The following is a 25,462-nucleotide window of genomic DNA, read 5'->3' on the forward strand; positions in this document are numbered from 1 at the left end:
TCAATCGTTTTATATTGTTATTCATATAACGTTAGTATTGAACTAGAGTTTTATTAATGTTTTTGTTTGATTTCATAGACTTCATAAAAACTAGTCGTTATTCATGCATTCCACTCAAATATTTAGATATTATATTTGTATTTTTGAGACACAAGAATAGGAAAAAAATCGGATGAAAAGGAGGAGGAGAATTAAGAGGGATTTATTTTGAAGGCGGGCTTTTTTTTTGTTTTTAATTTCGTTATTGTTAAACTGGTAATTTGTTTGTGGCATTTTTTGAAATATGTTTTCTATTTTATTCTAATTTATGGTATATTCGATCAATTTATATATTTTGCTTTTCAACTTTTCATAATTATCGTGTAAATAAAGATTTGCGTGTCGCATTTGACTTCGACGATAACGACGACATGTTTTTTTACAGAAACTACATAAAGACTTCAGTTAAAATTCAAAGCCGAACGAAGCACCACTCGGACCACCACTAAACTGGAAAAAATGACGGAACATTTGATTTGGATCAAAGTCAGCTGCAAAAGAATTATAAAAAAAGAAGAAGAAAAAAACCCGTTTACAAATATCCAAAAAGCATACGCAATAAATATAAACAAATGCTAACCACTTACGTTGTTCTTGATCTTCAATATCTTGATCATTATCGTAGCGCACTTTTTTGCGTGGATCTGATAAAATCGCATAGGCTTCGCCAACTTCTTTAAATTTCAATTCTTGTTCTTTGCGCTCGTCTAACGAACTATTCGCATGACGATCCGGATGATGCACCAATGCTTTTTTACGATAGGCTTTCTTGATTTCATCATCACTAGCATTTCTAGGTATACCCAATATTTTATAATAGTCCTTACGTTTCGATTTCTTTAAAGCAAATTTAGCATCACGTAAAAGTTTTTTTATTTCTGGAGTCTTTTGTAATTGCAATGCGGCCTCATAATCGCTAACGCTCTCTTCATATTTCTCAATGTCATTATGGCAGCGAGCACGTAATAGCAGAGCTTTCAAGTACTGAGCATTAATATCAAGCACATTTGTACAATCGACAATCGCATCACGTGTGTTGCCAATTTTCGAATTAACCAATGCACGATTGTACAGCAGTTTCGAATTGATTTCCTTATTCAGCTCATCGATTTTTAAAGCATCTGTGTAAATAGTCTGCGCTTCGCGGTAACGACCAGATTTGAACAATACGTTGCCCTTCTCTTTCATATCCTTTAGTGTTTTGCTTTTAGTGCGCATTTCTTTGGCCTTTTTATGATCGGGATCAAGCTGTAAGGCCAGCTCGAAATGTTTAATGCCTTTCTCCAAATTATCCGTATAATAAAAACATAATCCGCGCACGTATATTGCATCCGCCGATGTGCTATCCAATTTTATGACACTAATGGCAATGTCGACAGCTTCATCGCAACGGCCTAAAAAGGCTAAGCATTCAGCCTTCAACAGACGATATCTGTATATATAAATTAATGTTGTATAATAAGAAAATTTAAAAAAAAAAAAAAAAAATGCTTCTATGATTCTATATTTACCTATAACAAGCCGGTGCTAATTTTATGGCAGCATCCAAATAATACACTACGTTGCGATAATATTTTGAATCATAATTGTTTTGTATTGTTTGTTCCAGTTGTCGTAATTGCTGCAAAGTTTGTTTCTCACCCTCTACGGCATTACTTTGGGGATCAAGTTCTTCAATCTTTTTGATGGCTTGTTCTATGCCAATAATGTCACCCTTGGCTACACAACATTTGGCGATACGTACGTAAGCTTTCTCGAAATTCGGATCTAATCGAACAGCAGTACGTGCATCATTCAATGCATTCGTATAATTGGACATCATCATATAAGTAGCCGCACGATTCCCATAATAGGTCGACGAATCCGGACATAATGAGATGGCATCTGAATAAAATTTCAAGGCTGATTGATAGTTTTTGGCTTTATATTGTTCGTTGCCAAGTTTTTTCTTTTCTTCAGCAATGCTGGAAATATATAAAAAAAAAAAAAAAAAAAGGAAAAGAGATAAGGGACGTGCGATTACTTTATCCTTTTTATTCTAAGGTATTTTTTTTTTCAACTCTCTCTAGTATAAAAAAATATTATAGCATTTCTACTCTTTATCAAATTTGAAAGATTTCGTTGCAGTACACGTCATGTCGTCTTTTGGCAATCGATTGAGAAAAGCTAGCTAGATAGCTCGCTAGCTAATCAAGCAAATCATCCAAACTTCAAGTTTGTAATTCTGCAAGAGCTTAACAGCATTCATTCTCATTTTCCTTTACCATAAAATAAATTAAAAAAAAAACTCTTTCTTTATAAAAATCTTAATCCAAAAAATCAAACACCAAGCCAAGCGGTCGGTCTCATAAGGCAAAAGATTTTTGCTTAAATTTCTTGGTAATATTATGACGACGCAAAACTATGGAAACAAATCCAACAACAAAGTTGAACAGTCGGTCGTCCTGTTATCTAGAGATGACAACACAACATAGAAATATGAATTTTGTAAAAGACATTAAAACAATAACCCAAAGAAAACAATTATGAATGTATTTATGTATGTATGTATCTATGTATGTTACCATCAAAAAATAATAGTTTGTTTTAATGAAAAGTTAGAATGCTGCGCCAACAGCATTTTACAACGTAACCAAGAGTAGGTTACTGAGTAAGTAAATCAGTTTAATATGCAATAAATTCACAGAACTACAGCAACTACATTAAAGCAGCAAACAGCAAAAAGACAAAAAAAAAAAAAGCAATGAAAACAGAAAGAAACCGTTTTTTCTTTTCATGTGCGAGTTCTCCTCTATGCATGGATGTTTGTTTACATTAATAGTTTTTTGGGGAAAAGAAAAATTTCATGAAGTAATTGAGAGATTTATGGGGAAACATATCAGACAAATAATCAACAGAGGGCTTCAGGCCATTACGCGACCAACAAGGAAACCTTGAGAAACAAAGCGACAAAATGAATTTTTTTTTTATTATTATTATTATTATTATTGCGGAGATTTATTATGATTGACAACGATTTTTATAAAAAGCAAATAATTTATGTCAATTAGATTTTTATAGTAATCATGCGGAGGCCAGAAGTGTATTAATGATTTCAGAGACCATTTTCAGTTGTCACACCCTTAAAAGCGGGAAAACATCATTTCTATTGAAAATTGAAAGGGAAACTACAGTAAGTTTTCCGATGGCCTTAGGAAATGTTTGCATATTATAGAGTGTAAAATTTTTACTTGATCGTCTCTATTTCCTTTCTTCGTTACTGAGCATTGATCACCACATTGGGAAAATACTATTTTAAAGCTTTACACACAACAACGCAGGTTTATCCCGCTTAACTACACACTGTGTACTCTTTGAAAACTTTGAATATATTCTATGCCGCAGAAAAATATTGAAAGCGAAAATAAATTATTTTTCTTGCCTCAGCGATGAACAGTTTCCACGCCGAAAGAGCAAAACAAATAACTATGATGCAGTTCGAGAGAACCATAAACGGCAATGGCAAACCTGAACATTCTTGATACCCGGATTTAGCGAGCTTAGCTAGGTTTAGTCTATTATGACCTTTTCCAACGCAACGAAATGATGAAATGCTCATCCATGTATGACAATGTGATTATCTAAGGCCAAATATTACAAGGACCGTTAGCATCAGGCATCAGGCACCAGACACCAGGCACCAGACCTATATCCTTTGGATTAACAAATGTTACAATCGTTCTGAATTGTGCTTATTGATGATTATTTTGTATAATATCGTATATATGAGTAATACAACCCGATGGGATTAAAGTTATCAACAAAGTTGTTAACAAAATTAACTTTCATGTTCAACTTGTCGGCAATTAAGCAAATTTAAAGTGATTTCGTTGCTATAGCGCAATGTAAAGCTTTTTGGTGATAAAGCTGCATGCATGGTTTTGTTTTCAGAAATTAATGCAGTTCTCAGTATTCCGCTCGCATTCAAATTCAAATTTATTCTCCCTATATTAACACCAACGCTACCCAGTATGCCAATTTGACTTGTAAAAAGAAGCTTCTAAGGCTTGCGGTATTTCACACAAATTTATTTTTTTATATTTATATATTTTAGTTTTCTATGATTATAAACATATTTTTCTCAACTCAAAAATTTTTTTTTATATTTATTTTTATTTTTTTCTATACGACTATATACATATTTCTCTTTCTCCCGCATTCAAATTTAAATGCGTGCTCCCTAAACTAAGACAAGTGCTATCCGTAATACCAGTTCGACTTGCAAAAAAAAGATTCTAGAACTTGTGGTATTTAAAAAATTTATTGTTTTATATTTATAATTTTTTTTTTTTATATAATTGTTCTATAATGATATACATCAAATTTCAATCAAATTGAGTCAGTCTGATTCACTTTCCTTGGGGAATGTCGCTCACCGCAGAAATTAATATAAAAGTTCGATTTTGAAGCAACATTGAATAACTGACAATTTTCTGGTTTTTTTTTTTTTATTTTCTCAAACATTTTTACAACTTCATTGGTATGTGTCGATAAAAATGTGTGTAGCGCATTCATTGACGCGTCTACTATCAGCGCCGTCTAAATAGTTGACTTTCCAATGTTGTTATACCATATAACACTATTTATAACGCTAAGCTAACACTTTTTACAATATCGAGCTTGTAGCATCGAGAAGACAAAGCCTCACCTTTTATTTATTATACCAATCAAATCTAGATTACTTTCTGATTTAATTTAATCATGTCTGTCCGTCTTGTCTTCGTGTATCCGACCTTCAGTTTACAATTCTTGATATATACCTTTGAGAAATTTGGTGCGCGGTCTTGTTCCGGCTAAACGGCGAATGGCGCTATTTGAAAATAGCGCCTGTCGCACCAACATTTCGACGTCTTCCAATATTATCGCATTATTTTGAAAAGTCGTTATAAGTGCAGGTATTTAATTATCGCCCGCTATAGTATCTTTACTTGTCTGAATGGTTTCTTTTAATCTTTGATGTTATTTGATTTGATCATCAGTATGAATATGATAATTTTTTTTTTTTTTTTTTTTTGCCATAAAAATATTTCCAATTATCATTTGAGTTTGTTCGCAAACAAATCGACTGACGTGTGGTAAGCATGCACAAGCAAAGATTCGATCGATCTTTCTGGTGTTAATGTGTGACGCATTTCAAGCGCTTGTATTAATATAAACAAGAAAGAAAAAAATAATAATCAAAAACAAAACACTACAGGTCACTTCCTCGAATCCTAAAGTAAAAGGAGAAGAATCAAACAACAAAAAATAGAAATAAAAAATCATTTGGAATAATATATTGTACGTAGACTGGCTTACTGCTGCGGCATTGTTTCTTGTGAACAATATCTCGTTACAGATTTTAACCTAAATATATCAAAAGAAGCTTTTGTTATCGCATAAAAACTGCCAACAAACGATTCACCACCACCACAATCACAAAAAAGAGCAGTACACTCAGTCCTCATAAACATGCGGAAGATTATTTACATGCCGCCACAATTTGTATTCAAGTATAATACAAACGCATATACATATATATGTGCACATATATATTTCTATGCATATATTTATATGCAATGCAAAGTTCATTAAAGTTAACTTTTCACATTTTCCCCCAGAACTTCTTAACATTTATGCAAATTCTATAGTTTCCTCTATCGAGTATAAGATATTAAGAGTACGGTGGAATATCGTATGAAAATTGAACGAATAATTTTATCAGAATACAATTGTCAGATCATGTCGTCTACTTACAAAATTTCATTTGTTTCTAAATTAAAGCTAATTGACTTATAAATTAACTATGATGGACATTAGTTGCCTTTATCACCAAGGAATTTTCAACACGACAAATCAATCTTCTCCTTCAGCAAGAGGAACCCTTATCCAAGTATTTAATTGCATTTCACTACAAATGCCATCGCTGCATGTGGGACCACTTTGTATAGAATAGGAAGGAAGGAAGGAAGGCCGTCATATAGATGAAAAGCAAAATAAAGGTAAAAGCCTTCTCATCTGGTATTGTGAACATTTCTAAACCCGCTAATAAGAATTAGTAAAGTAAGAAAAGGCCTTGAATCACTTAGAAAGAAGGTCTGCGTTCACTGAAAACTGCCAAAGGTTACCAAGAGTTTGCCAAAGCACTAGAAGACATTAGCTCTTTAATTGAAGATATGCAGGATTATCGAGGAAGTAAGCGGAGAGAGGTTTGGTATCATCAAAGCAAGAAAAAAATTAAATCACTAATTGAAGCGGATAATGAGGTTAAAATAGGAAATAAAAACCTTTGGTATTATCGAAGAGCGATGGGAACAATGCCTGATTATTGCAAAGCCTGAATACTCTTAGAAATCCTTCAGCCTCTTAAAAACCTATTTTCAAAAATACAGGAAATCTTTGAAACATGTCACTACAATGCAGTAACGCCCCATATCTCCAGACCTGAAGAATGGTCTTCTTTACTAGAGTTGGTTCGAATAATTACCCAATTGGCAAGGCAATCATTAGCTTATTCTTCAGTGCGTACCATAAAAAGCCTATTATAAGAATGAAATTTCTATCGTACGATATTTCCTACCAGTCAATGCTCTGGATATGCAGTGACTTTTTTCTTGGTTATAAGGTATCAGAGATTTTCTTATGTCAACTTTCTCTCATCCACCTATTAATAGATGCCGCCGTGGAAATAGAAAGCCGTACGTTCCGTATGTACATATAAATTTTATACAATCTGTTTGCTTCCTTATCTATTATTTAGTAGGAAAATTTTCATTTCTTTTTTGCTGACTAAACAAACAAACAAACGAACGCTTGCAGCAATACTGCATTATCCAGATCATTAATTTATCACAAAAACAGACTGATAGACACAACAGGGATTTCAATCCAATTTCGCTTAAATTACAATTTACCTTATCTTGTTACATTGCTTGATTTGAGAAATCAAGGAAAGTCCCAAAACCACAATAGAAATCATCATCAACTTGAATAGAGTATTATGGGTTCAGGAATTCTTTCGCACTTTCAGAGATCTGCCATCAAGATAGGATATATATTCAGGCTCTAATAAGGAAAGAGAATATTTCGAAACTCAATGAATCGTAGAAGTAAAACTATTGTTAATTTGATCAAAATTTATGCCATTTATGACCATCTGTAGACCACTGTCGTTTCACTCAATTCAATAATATGTAAAGAATATGTTTTTCTATTTATCGTATGTATAGCCAAAATATTCTAGTAACTGAACAACAATAGTAGTAAAGAAGGAAAAAGTTCAGTGCACGATAAGTAAGCAAATGAAACTAACAACAACAAAAATAACAACACAACAAACCAACAACAACAACAAAAGCAGCAGTAACAGCAGGAACAAAAGTTTAACAACAAATACAAATAAAACCACCTGATAGATGAATGAAAATTTCACACAGAATACGCCGGGAGCTAATAGATGGGGAGGTGTGTAGAAGCAATAAGCAGAGACACATATCGGTAGGTAGATGCACGTTCATACATAATACACATATATTTATATATATATATATATATATATATATATATATTTATACATACGCGCGCACAAACAATCCCATACAGATGCAAGTACACACAGTTGCGACTACACACACAAGCATTTGTAAACATCATCAGAATAAATGGTTTTAGTTACGCTAAACGCACAATATATGTGCACACACCGCCTAGCCATGCATATATTTTGAAAATGGTTTTTTACCTTGAGCATATATGTATATACATATATATACCTTTATATTTATATATATATTATCGTTATGTATATATATTTCTTTTTGTATATTATATTTAGATATAAATGTGTAAGAACCCTATATATGCAAATAATTCATTTGTATCGTTGTGAGCAGCTAATGAATACCTGAAAGTACCCAAAGAATTATATCATATCAATATTCAGAATTATTTTTCATTTAGGTGATATGATATTTATTTTCATTAACAAGAAGGACAAAAATGCATTTCGTTCGCGCAAGCTATGAACATGCAAATTAAATCTATAGAAATTTTATCTATCCTTCTTACTTCTACAGCAGGACGCTAGAGTTGGAATAAATACACCTGTATGAACAAATGGTTTGCTTTCTTTTAACGACTTGACTTTTTAATTAAACATTACTTGTAATTGAAAAGAGCGTTGAATATACAACATTTTATCTTTAAAAGCGTCACGGTTAACTTACTATAAAATCGCGAATATAAAGATCTCGGTATAAAGAAAGAAAACGACGACAAGTAAAGAGACGCACTATAGATTCGTGAACATAATCTATTGAAAAGCAAATTAGTTGTACATGTAACACTGAAGATAAAAATTAGATGACAGATAAGATAGGTAAGGAGAGAGAGAGAGAGAGAGAGAGAGATGTTTCCCTCTTCCAATATTTTTTTTCAAGGTACGTTTAATAGCCTCCTCCAATACTAATATTCTACTACCCTTTCGTCACTGAACCTCTTTAAGTGCTATCGATCTAGCCCTTTTAGTGCTTCGATCCCTTCGAACTCCTTTTATCCTCCTAAAGAGCTATCGACCAATCGATTATTCGCAGTCAACGCCAGTAGATAGACGTAAATTTTAAGCTTTAAATAAATTTTATTCGATCAGAACGAGCAAAACAAAACGATAAGATCCCTTAATTCCATTATAATTTCCCAGAAAATTAATTATGCTTAAAATTTGAAGAAAGAATTCGCAATAAATATAATAATCTTTAAAATTTGAAATAAGAATAAAAAGGAAGTAAATATTAAATGCAAATTGATATCATCACTTCTTCTTCTACTTTGGACTTCTATTCCCTAGGTAAGTTGGTATTTGGCTTCCTATATATTTGAATAAATGTTAAATTTCGTAATACCCTACAGTATGCGACCAATTATCTTAACGTTCTATCACTTCAACTATAAATTGTTTAACCCCATTTACGTTGGCTTTCAAATCACTGATATTTATTATCGTATATTCTGCTTTCTGCTTTGCTGATTCGGTCAGCCGAAACAATGAATGAACGTGAATTAAATTATTTTCCATACATAAAAAAGTAATCGCATAAATAGGTATTGAATATGTATGAATGTAGAAAATAAATACAAGTACAATAATGCTTGCCAAACAATGGATTGGATATTATTAATTTATATTTAAGCAATGTTTCGCTTCTTTGTATACTGCAAGTGGCTGCGGCTTGTATTTAGCCAAACAAATAAATAAATGAATAAAAAATCGAACTTAAGAAAACCCGCTTAAAACATCAGTTAAGTAATTTTTATGGTCCAGATATTTTTCGTAAAAAGAATATAAAATATATATCTGTAATTTTTCTATTTCAGGATAAGATCTCTTAAAAGCTGTACCTGCTTTTTATAAAGAAACGACACTCATACGATTCGCACATTAACCACCCGAAAACCTATGGCAAAAGTTAAACTTTCTGATTAAGCCACAAAAATATAGCACTTTTTCACATGCTCACCACTGTGTACCGCTTTCGGTACATGGTAACAAATTTACTGCTGAATACTGCTGAGTACTTAGGAGAGAAAGTATATAAAACGTTATACAACTGATTCATCTGGTTGCATATAGACGTCGCTACTATTGCGACCTGATAATACCAGCCTTTAAATGATATGTGCCAAAATGTCCTGATATTCGCGCCATAAATTGACAAGGTTATTGACAAGTCACAGATTATTTTTGTAAAGCATTCGAAAAATCTCAATTTGGTTTGTATGGTCACAACTTGAAACTATTGGTCGGAATGCCATCAAATTTTGATACATTTCGTTTGTAGGCTGCTATTATCGGGAAATCATGTGTATTTATCAATAGTCATGATATAGCTGTGTTATTTTCAGCCGCCGCATGTACCGTTATCGGCACACGCCTCAAGGAGTATTGTAAAAATCATTACATCTCTAATGATGAAAATTACTTTCTAGATTCTGATATAATTTAAAAAATTTGGAATTTGGCAGACAACTGCTTTTTGGGGTGTACTAGAAACGGTACACATATCAGGGAATATGCCAAATATGAGTGCATTCTCTTTCTTTACAATACGAAAGCATTGGTGGGCATATATTTTGTTCACTTTCAAATTTTAAAAGCATGGGGTCAAGTACGACTAACACATGACATCAATTTTGTAGATATTTATCTAAATTTTTTTTTGCGTTATGTAAACAAGTAACCAACGAGGTGCAAGTAATTACAGATGACATGTTGGCGCCGAATATACAATGGACGGGTTTGGCGCTATGTAAAACCATATGGTATTGAAACTTTTCCGCAAAATTGCCAAAATAACATCTATATATAATATATATGTATATACGGCATACATATATATATATATATATATATATATATATATATATATTTACATCTGTATATGTATATATATATATATTTACATCTGTATATGTTTATGTTTGTATCTATATATTTATATATATATATATATATATATATATATATATGGGGCATATGTATAGAGATGAAAATATATATAATTATATGAATATATATGATAAAATATTCTCCAATAAATATTTCGAGTTAAAATGTTTTTATTATCGACGAAATTATTGAACGCAATCAATATTTGAAATATGATATGTAAATTGAAAAATTGTGCAATTAAAAATAATTGTAGCTATGAAGAGAAACTAAAAACTTGAATAGGCCGGGCTGTCGCTGTGCACTGCGTAGTCTTGATACCAAACTGGTAAAGATTCCCGTAATGTTGGTAAAGATTGCCGTATAGGCGAAGCTTTCATTTCTTCTTAAAGACATTGTCGTCGCTTTTACTCTACTTCTGAAACGTGCTATTTAGAAAGTATTTACCAATCTACTATACATCAAATCAAACAATTTTCGTCATCAGAATGCATGAACTGCACAAGCAATCCTTTAAAAGATATAATGAAAAGCTTTTTTATTTTAATCTTATGTTTATTTTCTTCCTTCTCGTTAGAAGATCAATAAGACAGAGAATTATTGCTGTCATTTAAAAAAAGCCTCGCGATTTGCTATTCACAACTACTCCACTATCAACCTATAAAGATGATAATTATGATTGAACGGTGTTCTTTGTTCCAAAATGAATAAAGTTTGCCTTCTTAACTTCATAAAAAAGAGAAAATATAGTATATATAACGAATGAACGACTAATAATAATAATAATATTTTTTTTTTTTTTTTTCATATTGATTGATTGATTAAATACTATTCGAATTATCTTCGTTCTTTTTAGTTTTAATTTGGATTCTGTCATATCAATTATGTGCCGATATGCACATCGCAATTACTTACCGCGGTAAAAATGTTATTTCTTCTGAACTCATAAAATAGTTCGCTAAGAACTCTTTGGCGACTATCAAGTGCAATAAAGATAAAAAAAAAAATAAAACAAAAACTTCACACACAAGGTACTTGAGCTTTAAGCAAAAAAAAAAAAAAAAAGTTTTAAACTCTTGTTGAATGTTTCAAGTGGTAAGCAATAAAAAAATTGTTGGTAGAAAATGAAACAAAAAAAATATGCTACTTTTTATGTGAATTACAATACAAAAAACTTTGTCCAACAATTGGAAGCACACTTTACATCACACATTCAACGCGTATCTAACGCTTTTAAAACGCTCCACACTAGCACTCTAATTACGCATCGCATTAAATTTTACCGGACACAGCGCAACAGACGCTCATCGCCAGCATCAATAACACTAACACAACAACAACAACAATCGCCCACACACAACTCAACTCGTTCACACACAATATGAGAACGTGCACGAACGAAATTAATGAGATTCCGTTTCACGCGCACACATATAACGTGCAACTACAATTCTACGGAAATGACTGAATTTTTAAACTGAAGCGATAGGAAACCAAAGCCAAAAAAGAAAGCGTACCACACATATTTCTGTTATTGCTTTTTCCATTCAACAGCAGCAGAAGCAATCGTAACGGCATCGCCATTAACAGAGTAAAGCAAATGTTTGGTATTTTACACAGGCAAAAACACACAAAAGGGATGAACGACCTCCACAGAGAGAGAGCAAAATAGCGAATAATAAAGAGAGAAGCTATGCATGGTTTGCCAGAAAAAATTTTAACAGAAAATGTTCAAAAAGCTATATGGATAAAAAAACAAAATGCAATTTGCAAACCATAAGTAAATATTGTAAAGAAAAGATTGCATCCGACAAAGGATAGTGTTCACAACATTTTTAATGACCGCGACACTACGAATTATATAAGAAATGAATACTCTAAAGAATCTGAACTGATTTAATAGTCCTTCAGTAGTTTTGCATCAACTTGCGAGATGCTGGCCACCTGAGCAAATTTAGTTGAAAAGTTCGATACCTGATATGTGGCTCGGAAAAGCCACCCAAAGCTGAGGGAATTAGTTTGTTATTAATGGAACCAGTAAGCGGCGAGCCAAACAACAATAGTCGTCTTCATCGCTGCAAACAATTTTACCATCAACTTTGTTATATTCCTCAGTATAAAGCAGATAAGGAAAAGTAAGAAAATCGGAAAGCTTTCTTAAAAGGTTTTTTTTGAAGTACGCGCTGTACGCTCCTCTTAGGATACCGTCTTTCAATGTGCCTGTAATCTTATCGTTTCTATCGCCTCTGCTGTATCCAAAGCTTATAAAAAACAAATAAAAACACTAGAGCGGATTCTGGCCAATATCGGTTTATCATATTTCATAAAAATGTCCAAAAACTTCGACCAGTAGGTTCAATACAAGAATGTATGACGGACAGACAAGCCTAAATCGATTTAGAAAGTGATTCTGAACTAATCGACATAAGAAAAGATGAATCAACGGGTGTTGCCATAGGAACTTAATATACCCTGGCACCACACGTGGTTTTAGGTCTAGGATATAAAAATGGAATGGAAACGCTAGACGAAGAGGACGTAATTGGCTGCCCTAGTCTATTTTCTTAATTAGCCATGCACTCAGTAGGCACAAGACAAGAGGGAGAAAAAGGATAATTAGATAATTGCCGTGGAAAGAAGTTGCTTGCCTCGTGAGGTGCACTTCTTCAGACAATGCTCTGCTGTAAGTGTAAGGCTTAACACGAACATGCTCTTTGCAGCAATTCTCAATCTCTATCAGTAATGCTTAAAGGTTGAATTCAAGTTTTCGGTTTACTTTGCAGTGCGATAGATCATGCTTAGAGATTGACGTATAGTCGCAGCTAGTACTTCTTTGATAATGACTTCACACATGCCTATCAAACAGCACTCCTCCCAGGCTGTGGCATTAACTTATTCCTCTTCGTCCCTGATAATCACATGAATTGTTTACACATGTATAGAGAGCATATCTTCCTTGAGGGAAATTTTTCCGGTTAACTTTACTCTTTTGTTGGAGTACTTGAAAAAAATGCATTTTCGACTTTTTTTACGGTGCCTAAAGGAGAATTTTGATAAAAAGTGTTCTTAGAGTGTCTTTAACAGAGGACCAGCACTATTAGACTATTAGTTCAAATACATCTCTTAAGTAGAAAATAAAAACTTCTTGAAGCTCTTTTATTGCGATTCAATTAGCGATAACTTAAAGTAACAATTGATGTAACACCATTAAGAATCTCTGAATAGTACAACGTGGAACAAACGTTCTCTGAAAAGCCTAATGCTACTGTTTGAACGCAAGCGTTCACATCTGTAGCCATAGAATATCTCTTACCTAACGATCACTTAACGAACATCTTCATTAGCCGTCTGCTTCCCTTTAAATAAAGTCGTGGTTGAAAGTCTGTAGTAATTCCCATTGATTAAAGGTTTCAATGCCTTATGACGACTAGTAAACGACTAGTCAACATTATTAATTACTGAACAAATGATTAAAATGTTCAACAATCCAACCAGTAAGTAGCAAAGCAAATTCGAAAAATTTATTACTTCCTGCAGAATATATAGTTACTGCAATCCAACGGCCATACTTATTAGAAAATAGAAGGTTACTGTAAGACAGATTAGGAAACCCTCTATGTAAATAAATAAATGAATGAATAATATAACATAAGAGAAGGAAGAGAATAGAATGATTCTGTAATAATTTTCAAATGAAAACTATACGAGACATTATGACGACACGCATCAAAACATACGCAAAGGCACATAAGGGATAATATAACAAATACCGTATCATGAATTCAATGAAATTTATAAAAGTAGTAAAGACATACATATATATAAAAATTGAAAACATGTAAAGTAATATAAATTAATACTGAAGATGATGATGATGTAAGCTGATTATGTATACTTATGTGAGTCGAAACAACTTCTTTGTGTTAATTATATCACAACTAAAAGAATTTTGCTTTTGATTATTCCCGATTTGCTCCATATTAAATTTAATAAGCAACAAAGGTATTCCTGGCGGCTAAAGCTTTGAGCAAAATGTGATATGTTCATCACATTATTTAAATATATAAAAAAATTCATTTCATTATAATAATTTTAAGCATTTCAGTGCAGTGCAGCAATACGTTGCTGTGGATAACAAGCAAGAGAAGCGAAGCCGGCTGCGACAGGATTTCTTTATATGCATCACCGTCTGATACTGATCAATAATGCGTAGACTTTACATTGTCTTTCTGTAGGCCATAAAACTGTTTCAATAAAACCATGAAATCTCGACATTCTATATCGACATGGCCGATCTATCTTTCCACAGGTGCTGCAGGATCACCTAGAGAAAATAAATGCAAATTTCAGCATATGATTTTACAATTTTCGCGGTGGAAAAAACTAAATTTTTTTTATTTCTTAAAAACAGAGGCAATCTCAGGCTACGGTTGTATTGTGGTCGTTTTCTCCTGCGTGCAAAAACCCAGTTTAAAGCAAATTGATGCAGATTGGCGACCGCACTGACATTACGTAGAAAGAAAGACAGAGGGACGGACGGTTTAAAATTTGATGCTAATAAAGAATACATAAACATTATGTGGTCTCTGAGGGTTACTTTTCGGTGTTGAAAACATTCTCACAAAATGAATATATCCCTCATCCTACGGTAATGGATGGTAAAGAAAGAAAATTTTTAAATTTCTATTAAGAGACTCAATAAGTTTCTGCTGGACAACTGGTTTGAAATTAGGTACTATACTTGAGATGGCCGTGGCGGAACACTCCAATCTAATCTATTTTCGGTAGAGATTGTCATTGGACCAAAATACGTAAATTTTAGAAAATTATATCGAAAATCGCTATTTTCAAGTTAAGCACGAGTATGCACAGACACAGACACAAGGACTTCCATAGAGAGACAAAAAAAAAAGAAAAGAATTTTATACAAATTATTGTCGATTGCTAGCCACTAGTTCTCTCCTCTTTTAAGCAAGATATGGATTTCCTTATGTTTCTTGCTCAAAATAAGTTTCATCAAAATTTTGAAATCCTTCCTACATGTTCGTTAAATCTGTTTTTAAAGACAATCTGTACAAAACAATTTAAAAAAAACAACACGTGTTGCGATTGTTTTCGTTGCATTTCAAGTCGAGATCCTTTGGGATTTAAAGGATCAGGTGGACAGACAAACTTAAAGAAAAGTAAAAAAGCATTTCCTCCAATTCCAATGTGCTTAAGGAAATGCTTTGTCGAATTTTCGATGCTTATTCATATTGTCGTTTAAGGCATAACCATCGTTAACTAAAGTAGGCGAAACACTCAAAAAAACTCTTCGCCTGCTCTTCACACACTACGTGTGAACATCCTCTCTTAATCCTGTATATATACATACATATATATATGTATTATATGCGGAGACCATTTCATAAAGAATTGAAGATAGTTGTTGGTTGGTTGGTTAATTTTTTGAAAAAGATTTTATTTCAAACATATTTTATCTCAGGCAATGTTGAAAACTTTAAAGGAAGTTTTAATATGATTTGAATCTGCAGAATTTCTTAAATATGAACTTTACGCACACGCACACTCACACCCACACACATACACCCTCACACACATACTCCATATAGCGTCGTATGTAATTTCCATATACTTTTTCTTCTATTCAACACTCGCAATAGAATCCCTTTTTAACGTTATATGGCATGCTCTACTGCCTCTTCTAACCAAAGTTATTATAAGCTTATGAGCTAATGCATGTGTTGTTAAACACTCAACTGTGAGGACAAAATAGTGAAAGCAGCAGCATATTTTATGCCGCAGACAACCTAACTTGAGTGTGTGTCTAACACTAGACTCACTGCTTATACACACACATATATATATATATATGTCTACATACGTATATACAGCACAATAATGCAGCTCCCTCTATTACGAGCATATCACAAAGAATAGAAATAAAAACAAGCAAACGTTAAGCCAGCAGCATTATACAGTATACCGTATACAGTAGGTAAGCCACCATAATAATGACAACCAACCACTATTAGAACTATTATATGCCAGAAAGAAAAAAACTAGCCCATAGAAAGTTTATTTGTAGTCGAAAAGCAACAAAGGAAGATTAACACAAACACATATTTTGCATACGTGGGTAGGCATAAAAAAAACCCCACACAAAGCATAATATGTGTGGACCTGACCTACCGTTTAAAATATCATAATGGATCCGTCGTTGCTTAGCAATGTTTCATTCGTTGATATTGCAAACGATACATACATACACGTACATATATATATGGTGTATATATAATTTTTGTTGATATTGTATGTATGATGGTTTAAATATGTGCAGTTATACACACATATGAGAGCAAGCTATATATATATATATATATATATATTTTAGCCTTTGGCATGTAGACGTGTTTGTATGTTTTTCGAGAACGTTTACGAATTAAACCCTCTGTGTCATCCAATACCGGAAATCGTTGAGTTATTTTTAATGACATTTTTCCTTTTTGTTTTTATTTTTGCTTTGTATGTTGCTCTCATCTAAAATGCATTCATTTTTAACTTCCGTATTGTTTACTCTCAGTCACTGGACTTTCGTATGTGCACATATGTGTGTAGATATATGGAAAAACGTTAAATGAAAACAGTTTACAAAGACCGTCTAAAAGCGCAATATCAAACTACTCAAGTTAAAAACCATTCCATTCGCATTATCTTAAGAATATACGAAAGTAAGAAAAATTAATCACGAATCAGTCTCGACTTGCTTTACCTTCGTACACATTGCTAGATGGTTGATCACAGACATCTGTTGCCTGATCGTTTACACAAGCGTAGATTACACAAACAAATTTGAAAGGAAAGATTTTCTTTATATGTTACGATCAAAGCAAAGCAAATCGCGATAGTAGTCGTAGTAGTCGGAAAGTGCTAAGATTTTTCCGTTTAAATAGTTTGCGCTTATCTGGTTTTTAACAGATATCCTTTTCAAATATGATCCTCATATCTTGAATAGTTAATGCGATATTTCTTTATATAAAAGAGAAAAAAATGAATTTTTCCATCCGACCCCTATCTCTTTTTCCATCATGTCGAAACCATGTCCCTCCGCAATAGTAAGTTTTGGGATTCGGAGATAGTCACGGGAACGTCCGAGCTAATAATTTGATCGAATATGGTGGATCCCGTACGATTAGTTCAATTTCCCGAAGAACTAATACAAAGTAAGAAAATGGGAGTTTTCGTGTTTCATACTCAAATTATCTTTTGAAATCGATTGTCTTTTAATCTTTTTAGTCAAGTAAAAAACCATGTTCCCGCAATAGGTTTTGAATTTCGAAGATAGCCAGAAATATCAGATGGAACGGTTAATTGAATTTCCCGAAGAATCAATACAGTGTATGAAGGCGTGAAGAATCGACAATTCTTGAACTCACAATCCTTGATTATCTTAAAGTAAGTGTTAATCGGCAGACGGCAAAGGACAGTTAGAATTTCAACAATGTCTTTAGCAGTCCTCCAACAGTGTTCCACCAGTGCACTGTTCTTTGCTTTCTTTAAACATTATTTTTTTTTTTATGTTAATCACAAACTATTGCTGTGGACAGTGCGTTGGCCTGTAAATGCAAGGAATTTGAAATAGCTTTGCTCACTTTGAAACCGATATCTTAAACATTGCGAATTGAAAACTGTTTACCGCAAAAAAAAAAGAAAAAAAAAATACCAAAAAAATAGACGGGTATGCCTTAATTGATTCATAATTTCGTATGGGCCGAATAATGTGTATTTGTATATCGTAGACCGAGAGTTGAGAATCAGTTTATGGATGTTTCGAGCCGCTTGACAAAATGAGTACGCAATCTCTCTTTGATAGATGCAATTACGAAGGTGGGGGTATGGTTTCATAAATCCCGCTCACTTTCGTTGGTAACGAAAGCAATAAAAGCAAGTTTTTGGGCACCGTGCCAATAATTTGTACACAGGATACACAGCCTGCGCGAATAATTAGTAACAAAGAGGCAATTGACCTTTTATTCTCATTTGCGACTAGTTTAAGCTATTTGTACGAAAAACGTTCGATTTTCTGTTAATTCGAAAAAAATTAATGAACTAATTGTAACGAAGCGAAAACACACATATGAAACCGGAATTTGTGCAGAAAAGGCATGTATATTGAATCAAAATTGTAAAAAAAATGATTTTCGCTAGAGAAATGTTTCTCATCTGTCTGACAAGTCGGCCACGCCGCATCAAAAAAAAAAGAAAAAGAAGAAGACAATTGCTGTCTTGAGGCAAATCAGTCATGAAGCCATTTTCTTAAGTAGTGAAGCATTTGCTCAGCAAGTGCATGTCCCAACGACGGAAAGTGTCACGATTTCACCAATCAGCACTTCTCAGTCCTTTAATATTTCGAGCACTTTGTCAACGACGAGTGGTTCAAATCGATTAATTGTTTGCTAGCAGTGTTCGGTATAGACTGTAGGATCAGCCTTTAGCAACTAATGACGAGACCCCATCAAGTGCAAAATATCGTCTTCCTGTCAAAGTGATGCAGTGTCTCGCAGACGATGCAAATGATACGCCTGCAAGAAGACTACCCAGGACTACCCAGTTAGATGCAAAAAAAACGGTACCCTAAGTGGTGGAGCGCCTATATGGGAGTCAGCTGCAAATATTACTATTTTACTTAGCAACGTCGGACGCCGAAATACCCGCTTGTCCTATAAATGAACCGATTCAATCTATTTTCAATTAAATTGATCATCTTTGGGCGAAAACCCCAACATGAGTTTACCAAATTAAACTTTGTTTCAAAAGTTGCGACACGAAAAGCAGAGGGACAGAAAATTTCACACATCCACTCGAACAATCATACTGAATCGATGTACATAATAAAAGGTAAGTCCATCTTCGATCCTACTTAGTGCTACAGACATGCGCTTATATAGATTCTATAAACACAAAACAAAAGGTATTGAAGGATATAAACAGAATTCGTTATACGAATATACATTGATTCTGTTTCCTACTCAAAAATACATCTTAAAAGGAATTATAATAAATAATTGCAACAAAAGTAGTCATCCATAGTTTAATTGTAGGATGTTGGATAATTATTTCATTCATTCCAATTACATATTAGTTTCTATTAATTAGAATAAATAGTTTTTACCGTAGTAGCAATTACATGCAGCTATTTATTTAAGCTTGCTGGGAAAAGGCATAGTTGTTTCAATTACTTTATTGTAACTCGTGCAAGCGCACGTCGCTTTTCAAACTTTGGTCTTCACTTTACTTATAACCAATTCTCTTAACCCAAATAGGGACGATTTAATGTCCCAAACACATACACACTTTCTCTTACTGTAACTACTTTGTTACTTTTTGAATGACACTATTTTAGTCAAAGTGCTAGGCAATTGCTTATAACCTACCTGCGCGAGACAATTTTATGCGAAAGAACACAAATTTTGTTTTTTTAAATTTATTTATTTAGTTTCTTTTCTAATCTTTCTTTTTTTTGGTGTTTTGGCATTTGACCAATAAAAAAAAAAAGAAAACAAAAAGTGGTAAAAAAACAAAAAAAAGGAAAAAAAAAAACTGAAAGAAATTATCATCAAATGCATTTCACTTGTCATTCAACAGTGCATAGCGCACAAGAACGTATTATAGATAAAACATTTCTACAATACCCGATTTGTAAGTGAAATGCACCCTCGCTTTCGCCGCTTTTGTTTAACTTTCTCATATTTAAATTTCAGAAAGAGCAGAAATAATTACGCACTTTGCACGTTACCGAATGTTAGATATGTCTATCAGAGTTTTTAATGAGCACAAAAAGCACATGGCACCGTCCGTCAACCTACCTGAAGCGAAACGGCAATATGAACAAAAACAGTGACGGCGACAAGCACATGAAAGCACGCCTCTAGTTGCGTTTATGACGAACTTTGTATACACCCTACTACAGATTTTAAGGTAGCTAGATTCATCATGCGAGAGATTATATCGTTTAAAAGTACTCTCAAATAAATCGAAAGAAAGTAAGAAAATGTTGCATTTTTTTTTACATATATATAAAAACTTTCAAAGTTTTGCCCTCAAATTCGAAAAAAAAAGGTAATCAGTAGCAGGCACATATGGTCATGTGCTTCATATTTCAATTCCGCGCTACGAAAGAAACTGTGACACTAATACGTTTACATTTCCGTAAGTGAAACCAAAACAAAACAAGTAAGAAGATTAAATTTGGTCGGGACCGAATCTTTTATGCCCATCACCGTTTACCACCCGCAAAAAAAAAAAAACAAAAGAAGTAAAAGAACAAAATTGTGATGCTCTGTAATGTGAAGCTAGCGCCATTGATTTCCTCTGCTTTCCAAATAAAAGCTTTTGTGCTAGATGCCTGTGAGCGTTGTAGGCGTGCCTTTTGAAAAGTTTAGGTCAATTCCAAATTCATTTGCGATATCTTCATTTTCACTAACGGGAGAATGTTTATCACAAATGCTACAAAGTTACGCAAACAGACAGATGGACACACGAACAGGCAGACACGTTTAGGTGCATTCAAGGGGTGTGACTGGGCAAGAGTTTGTATACTTTATGGGCGTTTTTAAGCTTGTGTATGCGTGTTGTTATCAAGGTATTGAAAAAATAAATCATATTTTGTTACACCTTGCATGAAAATTTTTATATGGTGCTGGTCCGAAAAAAGCCATTATGGTCTATATTTAGAGGAATGATTTCTATATGTCAAATTACTTCTTTGCATCCATTTTCACGCTGGCTTTGTTGTCGTCATAAAACAATCTTTTTTCGTAAGAACGATTTTGAAAGGTATGATCCTCTTAAGTCTACCTCAAGCCCTACTACCCATTGTATACAACGCACAAGATTTGCATGCTCTTAACATAACTCCTGTAGGGTATAAATACTGGAAACATATATATGTACATGCTTATGCGTGTGTTCGCACCTATACTATAAAACACGACACTATAAATACGTTTCATTTCAATCTAAGTGTTTGTCGACGTAATCGTATGCTCCCAAAAGAATAGATAAATATTCATGAGCTTTTGAATAGATTAAACGAATCGTATCGTTTTCGTATGCGATAGTAATTAGGAATGTTTAAGTTAATCTACACCACACTGCAATGAAAGTGACGGGCTGTTTAGAAAATTGCTGGTTTTGCGTATATGTCTCTAAACGTCTTTAGTTCATTGACAGTTGACTCTTTCTTTTTTTTAAATGGAAGTGTAACTTGCTAAGAATTGTGCATATGGGCTATCCGTACTTTTTAGATTTACGCAAGTATCTGAATAAATTTTTTTCAAAAAACATGCACATTAGGTAAGTTAGCCAGCCAATCAGATAAGCTCTTTGTGAGAATTTGTAGAAAATCAAGGCAAAAAATTATAAATATGTACAATCCGTTGAAACACCTTTACAGTAATCAAAAAACAATATCCCTGAAATTTTCAAATCATCGTTCCCAACAACTTAATCTCCTGCACAAGCTTTGAGATTCGTTGCAAACATGTTTTCTGTGGTAAACAAGTTCCATTAAACGCGGAGTGAAAATTCGAACTGTTCTCTTATAGAGCGTCTTTCGTAGAAGAACATTCCAACGACTCATCGAATAGTTTGAAATATTTATCTATGACTGCGCACCTATTCGAGGCGTTAAATTATTCATTTTTAGTCTCCATTTTAAATTTTCTTCTAATTTTTCTAAAAATGAATGAACAAAGAATAAAGCACGACTTCCTTTCCTTCAGAGTTTCTTATAGCGCGGTATCCATGAAAGGCTTCTGTGAAGTCCCCATGTTACTCGATACAATTCTGTGATAATTCGCAATGTATACGGGGGGTCCACAGAACGAATTTCTTAAGGCGAATTAATTCTGGGTTTCATATAAAACAGTTTTCACAGTAGGAATTAATTGCGTTATATTACGCATGTGAACAAGTGCCTACCGTGCCTACCGTTGCGTTCTTAATGGAATTGACCGCATCTTATCAGAATGTTTGCTTATCGGTTATTATAATTTGTCTAAAATCGCACGACACGTCTGCAGGAAAATTATCGGAAATTTTTTTTTAAGAAATAAAAGTTTTTGAACACTTCCATTGAAGCGTACCTCGGTACAGTTTCGAAACATGAAAATTTTCGTTTTGAATGACCCCTGTCTCCTATAGGATCATTCTTCGCAGCTATTGACACGGCCCACTATTAAGTTCTCTACATTACTCTACAAACACTTTGTAAGAAGAGTGTTCGGTTCCGAACCATTTAAAAAAGTGTTCGCCGGTGTATAAAATTTCATCAAAATATCTCGAAAATTGCGACCCATCGATTAAACATGAGAAAACAAGATGGACGGATGGACAGACAAGATCGATTTCGAAAGTGATTCTAAAAATGGGTCCATCTGAAGTCCTCCTGGATGTTGCATACCTCCGCATAAGAACTAAAAAGAAAACAGTAATTGTAAGGAGTAAAACGCATAACTGCCACTGGGTAAGAGAAACTATTCGAATGCAAACTTTCTAAAGAAAATGCATGCCTTTGACATCGGTTTTAAACGAGTGGTGTTCACAGTTCACCGCATCGTAAAATATCCATTGAACAGAACACAGCTCTTAAGTTAAATGTTAGTAATGAAAACATTTGAAATCCATACATGCTCAAGAATTCCTTGGTAAATGAGACAAAACATAAGGTTAAACATTAGAAAATTCGTTTCAAGCCGAGTGGTATTGTTGTTCTCATCGCCATTTCATGTTAATTAATATTTAATTAGAATTGTAAAAGACAACCAAAAGCACATTTCAGAAATGAACTAACAAGTAGTTTGTATATATATATATATATATATATGTAATCAGGTGGTAATTGTAAATAAAATACAATTTAACAGAAATAAAGTTGTGTCTGATAGCAGCAAAGTTGGGAAAGCTTTGAAAAGGCTATAAACTTGTAAAGAATTATTTCACTTTCCTTGTCCTCTTATAAATAAATAATGTGGCCGTTGTTATGCAGGTAGCAAGAAAATTTCTAAATTTGACACCAGTGTCAGTCACTGACGCCTGTTTTACTTTTTCTATGTATTCTAGCATTCGCTAGCCAAAGTCTAATAAAAATGAGATAGACTACGATTGTCAGGCAAAATGTAACTTACCTAAAAGTAGATTAAGATATCAAAACTTAGACGATAGGGCAAATATCGAATATTGAATGCAAAAATACATACATAGTACATGGAAAACGTTTAATAAAACGTTTATATATAATATTTTCGAGAAAGGTGTACATTAGCCACGTGGCTTTTTTGAGCTCATATTATATTACAATGCGGTATTTTTGTTCCCGTTTCTCGCGTGTCACACTTTAGTAGATTAAAGGCTTAAAGCAATGGTTTCATTAATGTCTATCGTTTTAATATGTTCGCGAGCTGATTCAACTTTATCAATATTCTAACTTGATCTTTAGCACAATCCTCTTGATAAGCGAATCAACGGCATATGATGAAAAGATTTTTTGAATAGTTTGAAGTGCGGTGAACGAATGCAATATTGCCATATACACGAAGGTGTTGACGCTTACAATGCAAAACTTAGACTTCTTTCGAAAGTGGAAAGCAATCTTACGAAGCCTTTGGAGCGGAAGCGATTCCCATTAAGGATTTATGGTCGTTCGTTTTCTTGACCAACCAAGTTACTAAGGAGCGCTCTTAGTAAAAACTAGGTCTTTGGTTTGACGATAATTTAGAGTTTTACTGAGTTCTTTTTTTAGACCTCCAACAGAGACTCTTCTTCCAGCAGATTTTTAGCTGATCTTACTAACAAAATCTTGGTAACAATACCAAAATTCGATGCCGGCTGCATAGGACGAGTTACAGCCCAATAGCGAATTTAACAAAAACAAAAAAGTAAGGGAAAGACTGACTTGTAATGTCAAATTTTCTATCATTTGCTGATACCTTGCATACATTTGTACAGTATATATATATATATATCGCAAGATAAAGCAAAGATTTATTCAATCAAAGGGGAAAGTTTGAAAAATTAAGGGAATAACTTCTTCTGTTGCAAAAAAAAGAAAGATTTGCATTAACCAAAAGTTTATATTGAACGTCACTCACGGTTTTTCTTGGCGTCTCCGATTGACGCAAGTTCGGTATAAAAACTACTTTTTTATTGCGAAATGCATATATGAGAAGTATACGTCGTCATCGAAGAGAAAAAATGATCGCGAGTTTCCAACTAATATTAAAAAAAAAAGAAGAAAAAGCATAAGGACAAAAACGACAAAACATATAAAGGGACCAAACCGATCTACTTACAGGATTTCGACAGCGAATATTATCGCATGAAAGCAAATTTGTTTTTCAGGAAAAGGCTTATGAATCAAAACCATACGCACAACAGGCAGGCAGAGAGATGGGTGCAAGTCCGATATTCAAATACACCGGCTTTCCAAGTAGTTCGACTTTACTTCGAAGCTTTGCTAATCGAATGTAATAATTCTTGTGCAGGCTCCGGCTCCTCTAGTAATGCGCATACTTTTAGTGATAAACTATTATCGGCATTATAGTGTATATTACTAATAAAAATAATTTATTATCTAACTACGGCTGTGTTCTTTGATAGACTTAAACCAGATATAAAATTTTGTTTTTGCTCTTCTCTTATTTGGCGTCTCCCTCTTAAGAATGTTTTCTTTCTTGTTTTTGTTTTTTTTCTTTTCTACAAATTTTTGCTTCCTCTCAGCACAATGCAAAAAATATCTAGACATTATTCTATATTGTTTTGTGCGGATTGCTGAGCTGCATTAAATTTGACCCACATTTCATGTTATTTACATTGTTTAACATAGTTAGTGTTGTCACTAACGTCGCTGCGTATTGTGCTCAGTGACAAGTTAGGTTAGGTCGTGAAAGTATAAATGAAATA

At 33.4% G+C, this 25,462-nt stretch overlaps 1 protein-coding gene across 6 annotated transcripts in view; it reads right to left on the reverse strand.

The window, feature by feature from the left end:
• Positions 1-340: 340 nt before the first annotated feature.
• LOC119632780 (dnaJ homolog subfamily C member 7) overlaps positions 341-25,462 on the reverse strand; it is a 39,708-nt gene continuing 14,586 nt past the window's right edge. For 3 of the 6 annotated variants that reach the window (XM_038025854.1, XM_038025853.1, XM_038025858.1), the window contains 3 exons: positions 1,551-2,003; positions 627-1,471; positions 341-530 (listed from right to left, as the gene is read on the reverse strand). In XM_038025854.1, coding sequence (XP_037881782.1) covers positions 445-530; positions 627-1,471; positions 1,551-2,003 — 1,384 coding nt within the window. In that variant the 3' untranslated portion in view covers positions 341-444. Of the gene's footprint in view, positions 531-619; positions 1,472-1,550; positions 2,004-6,971; positions 7,052-11,416; positions 11,478-25,462 lie in introns of those variants that run through there. The other 3 variants (XM_038025857.1, XM_038025856.1, XM_038025855.1) reach the window with 3 other exon arrangements.

The sequence above is a fragment of the Glossina fuscipes genome, unplaced genomic scaffold (genome assembly GCF_014805625.2).
Source record: "Glossina fuscipes isolate IAEA_lab_2018 unplaced genomic scaffold, Yale_Gfus_2 2, whole genome shotgun sequence".
Classification (NCBI taxonomy): domain Eukaryota; kingdom Metazoa; phylum Arthropoda; class Insecta; order Diptera; family Glossinidae; genus Glossina; species Glossina fuscipes.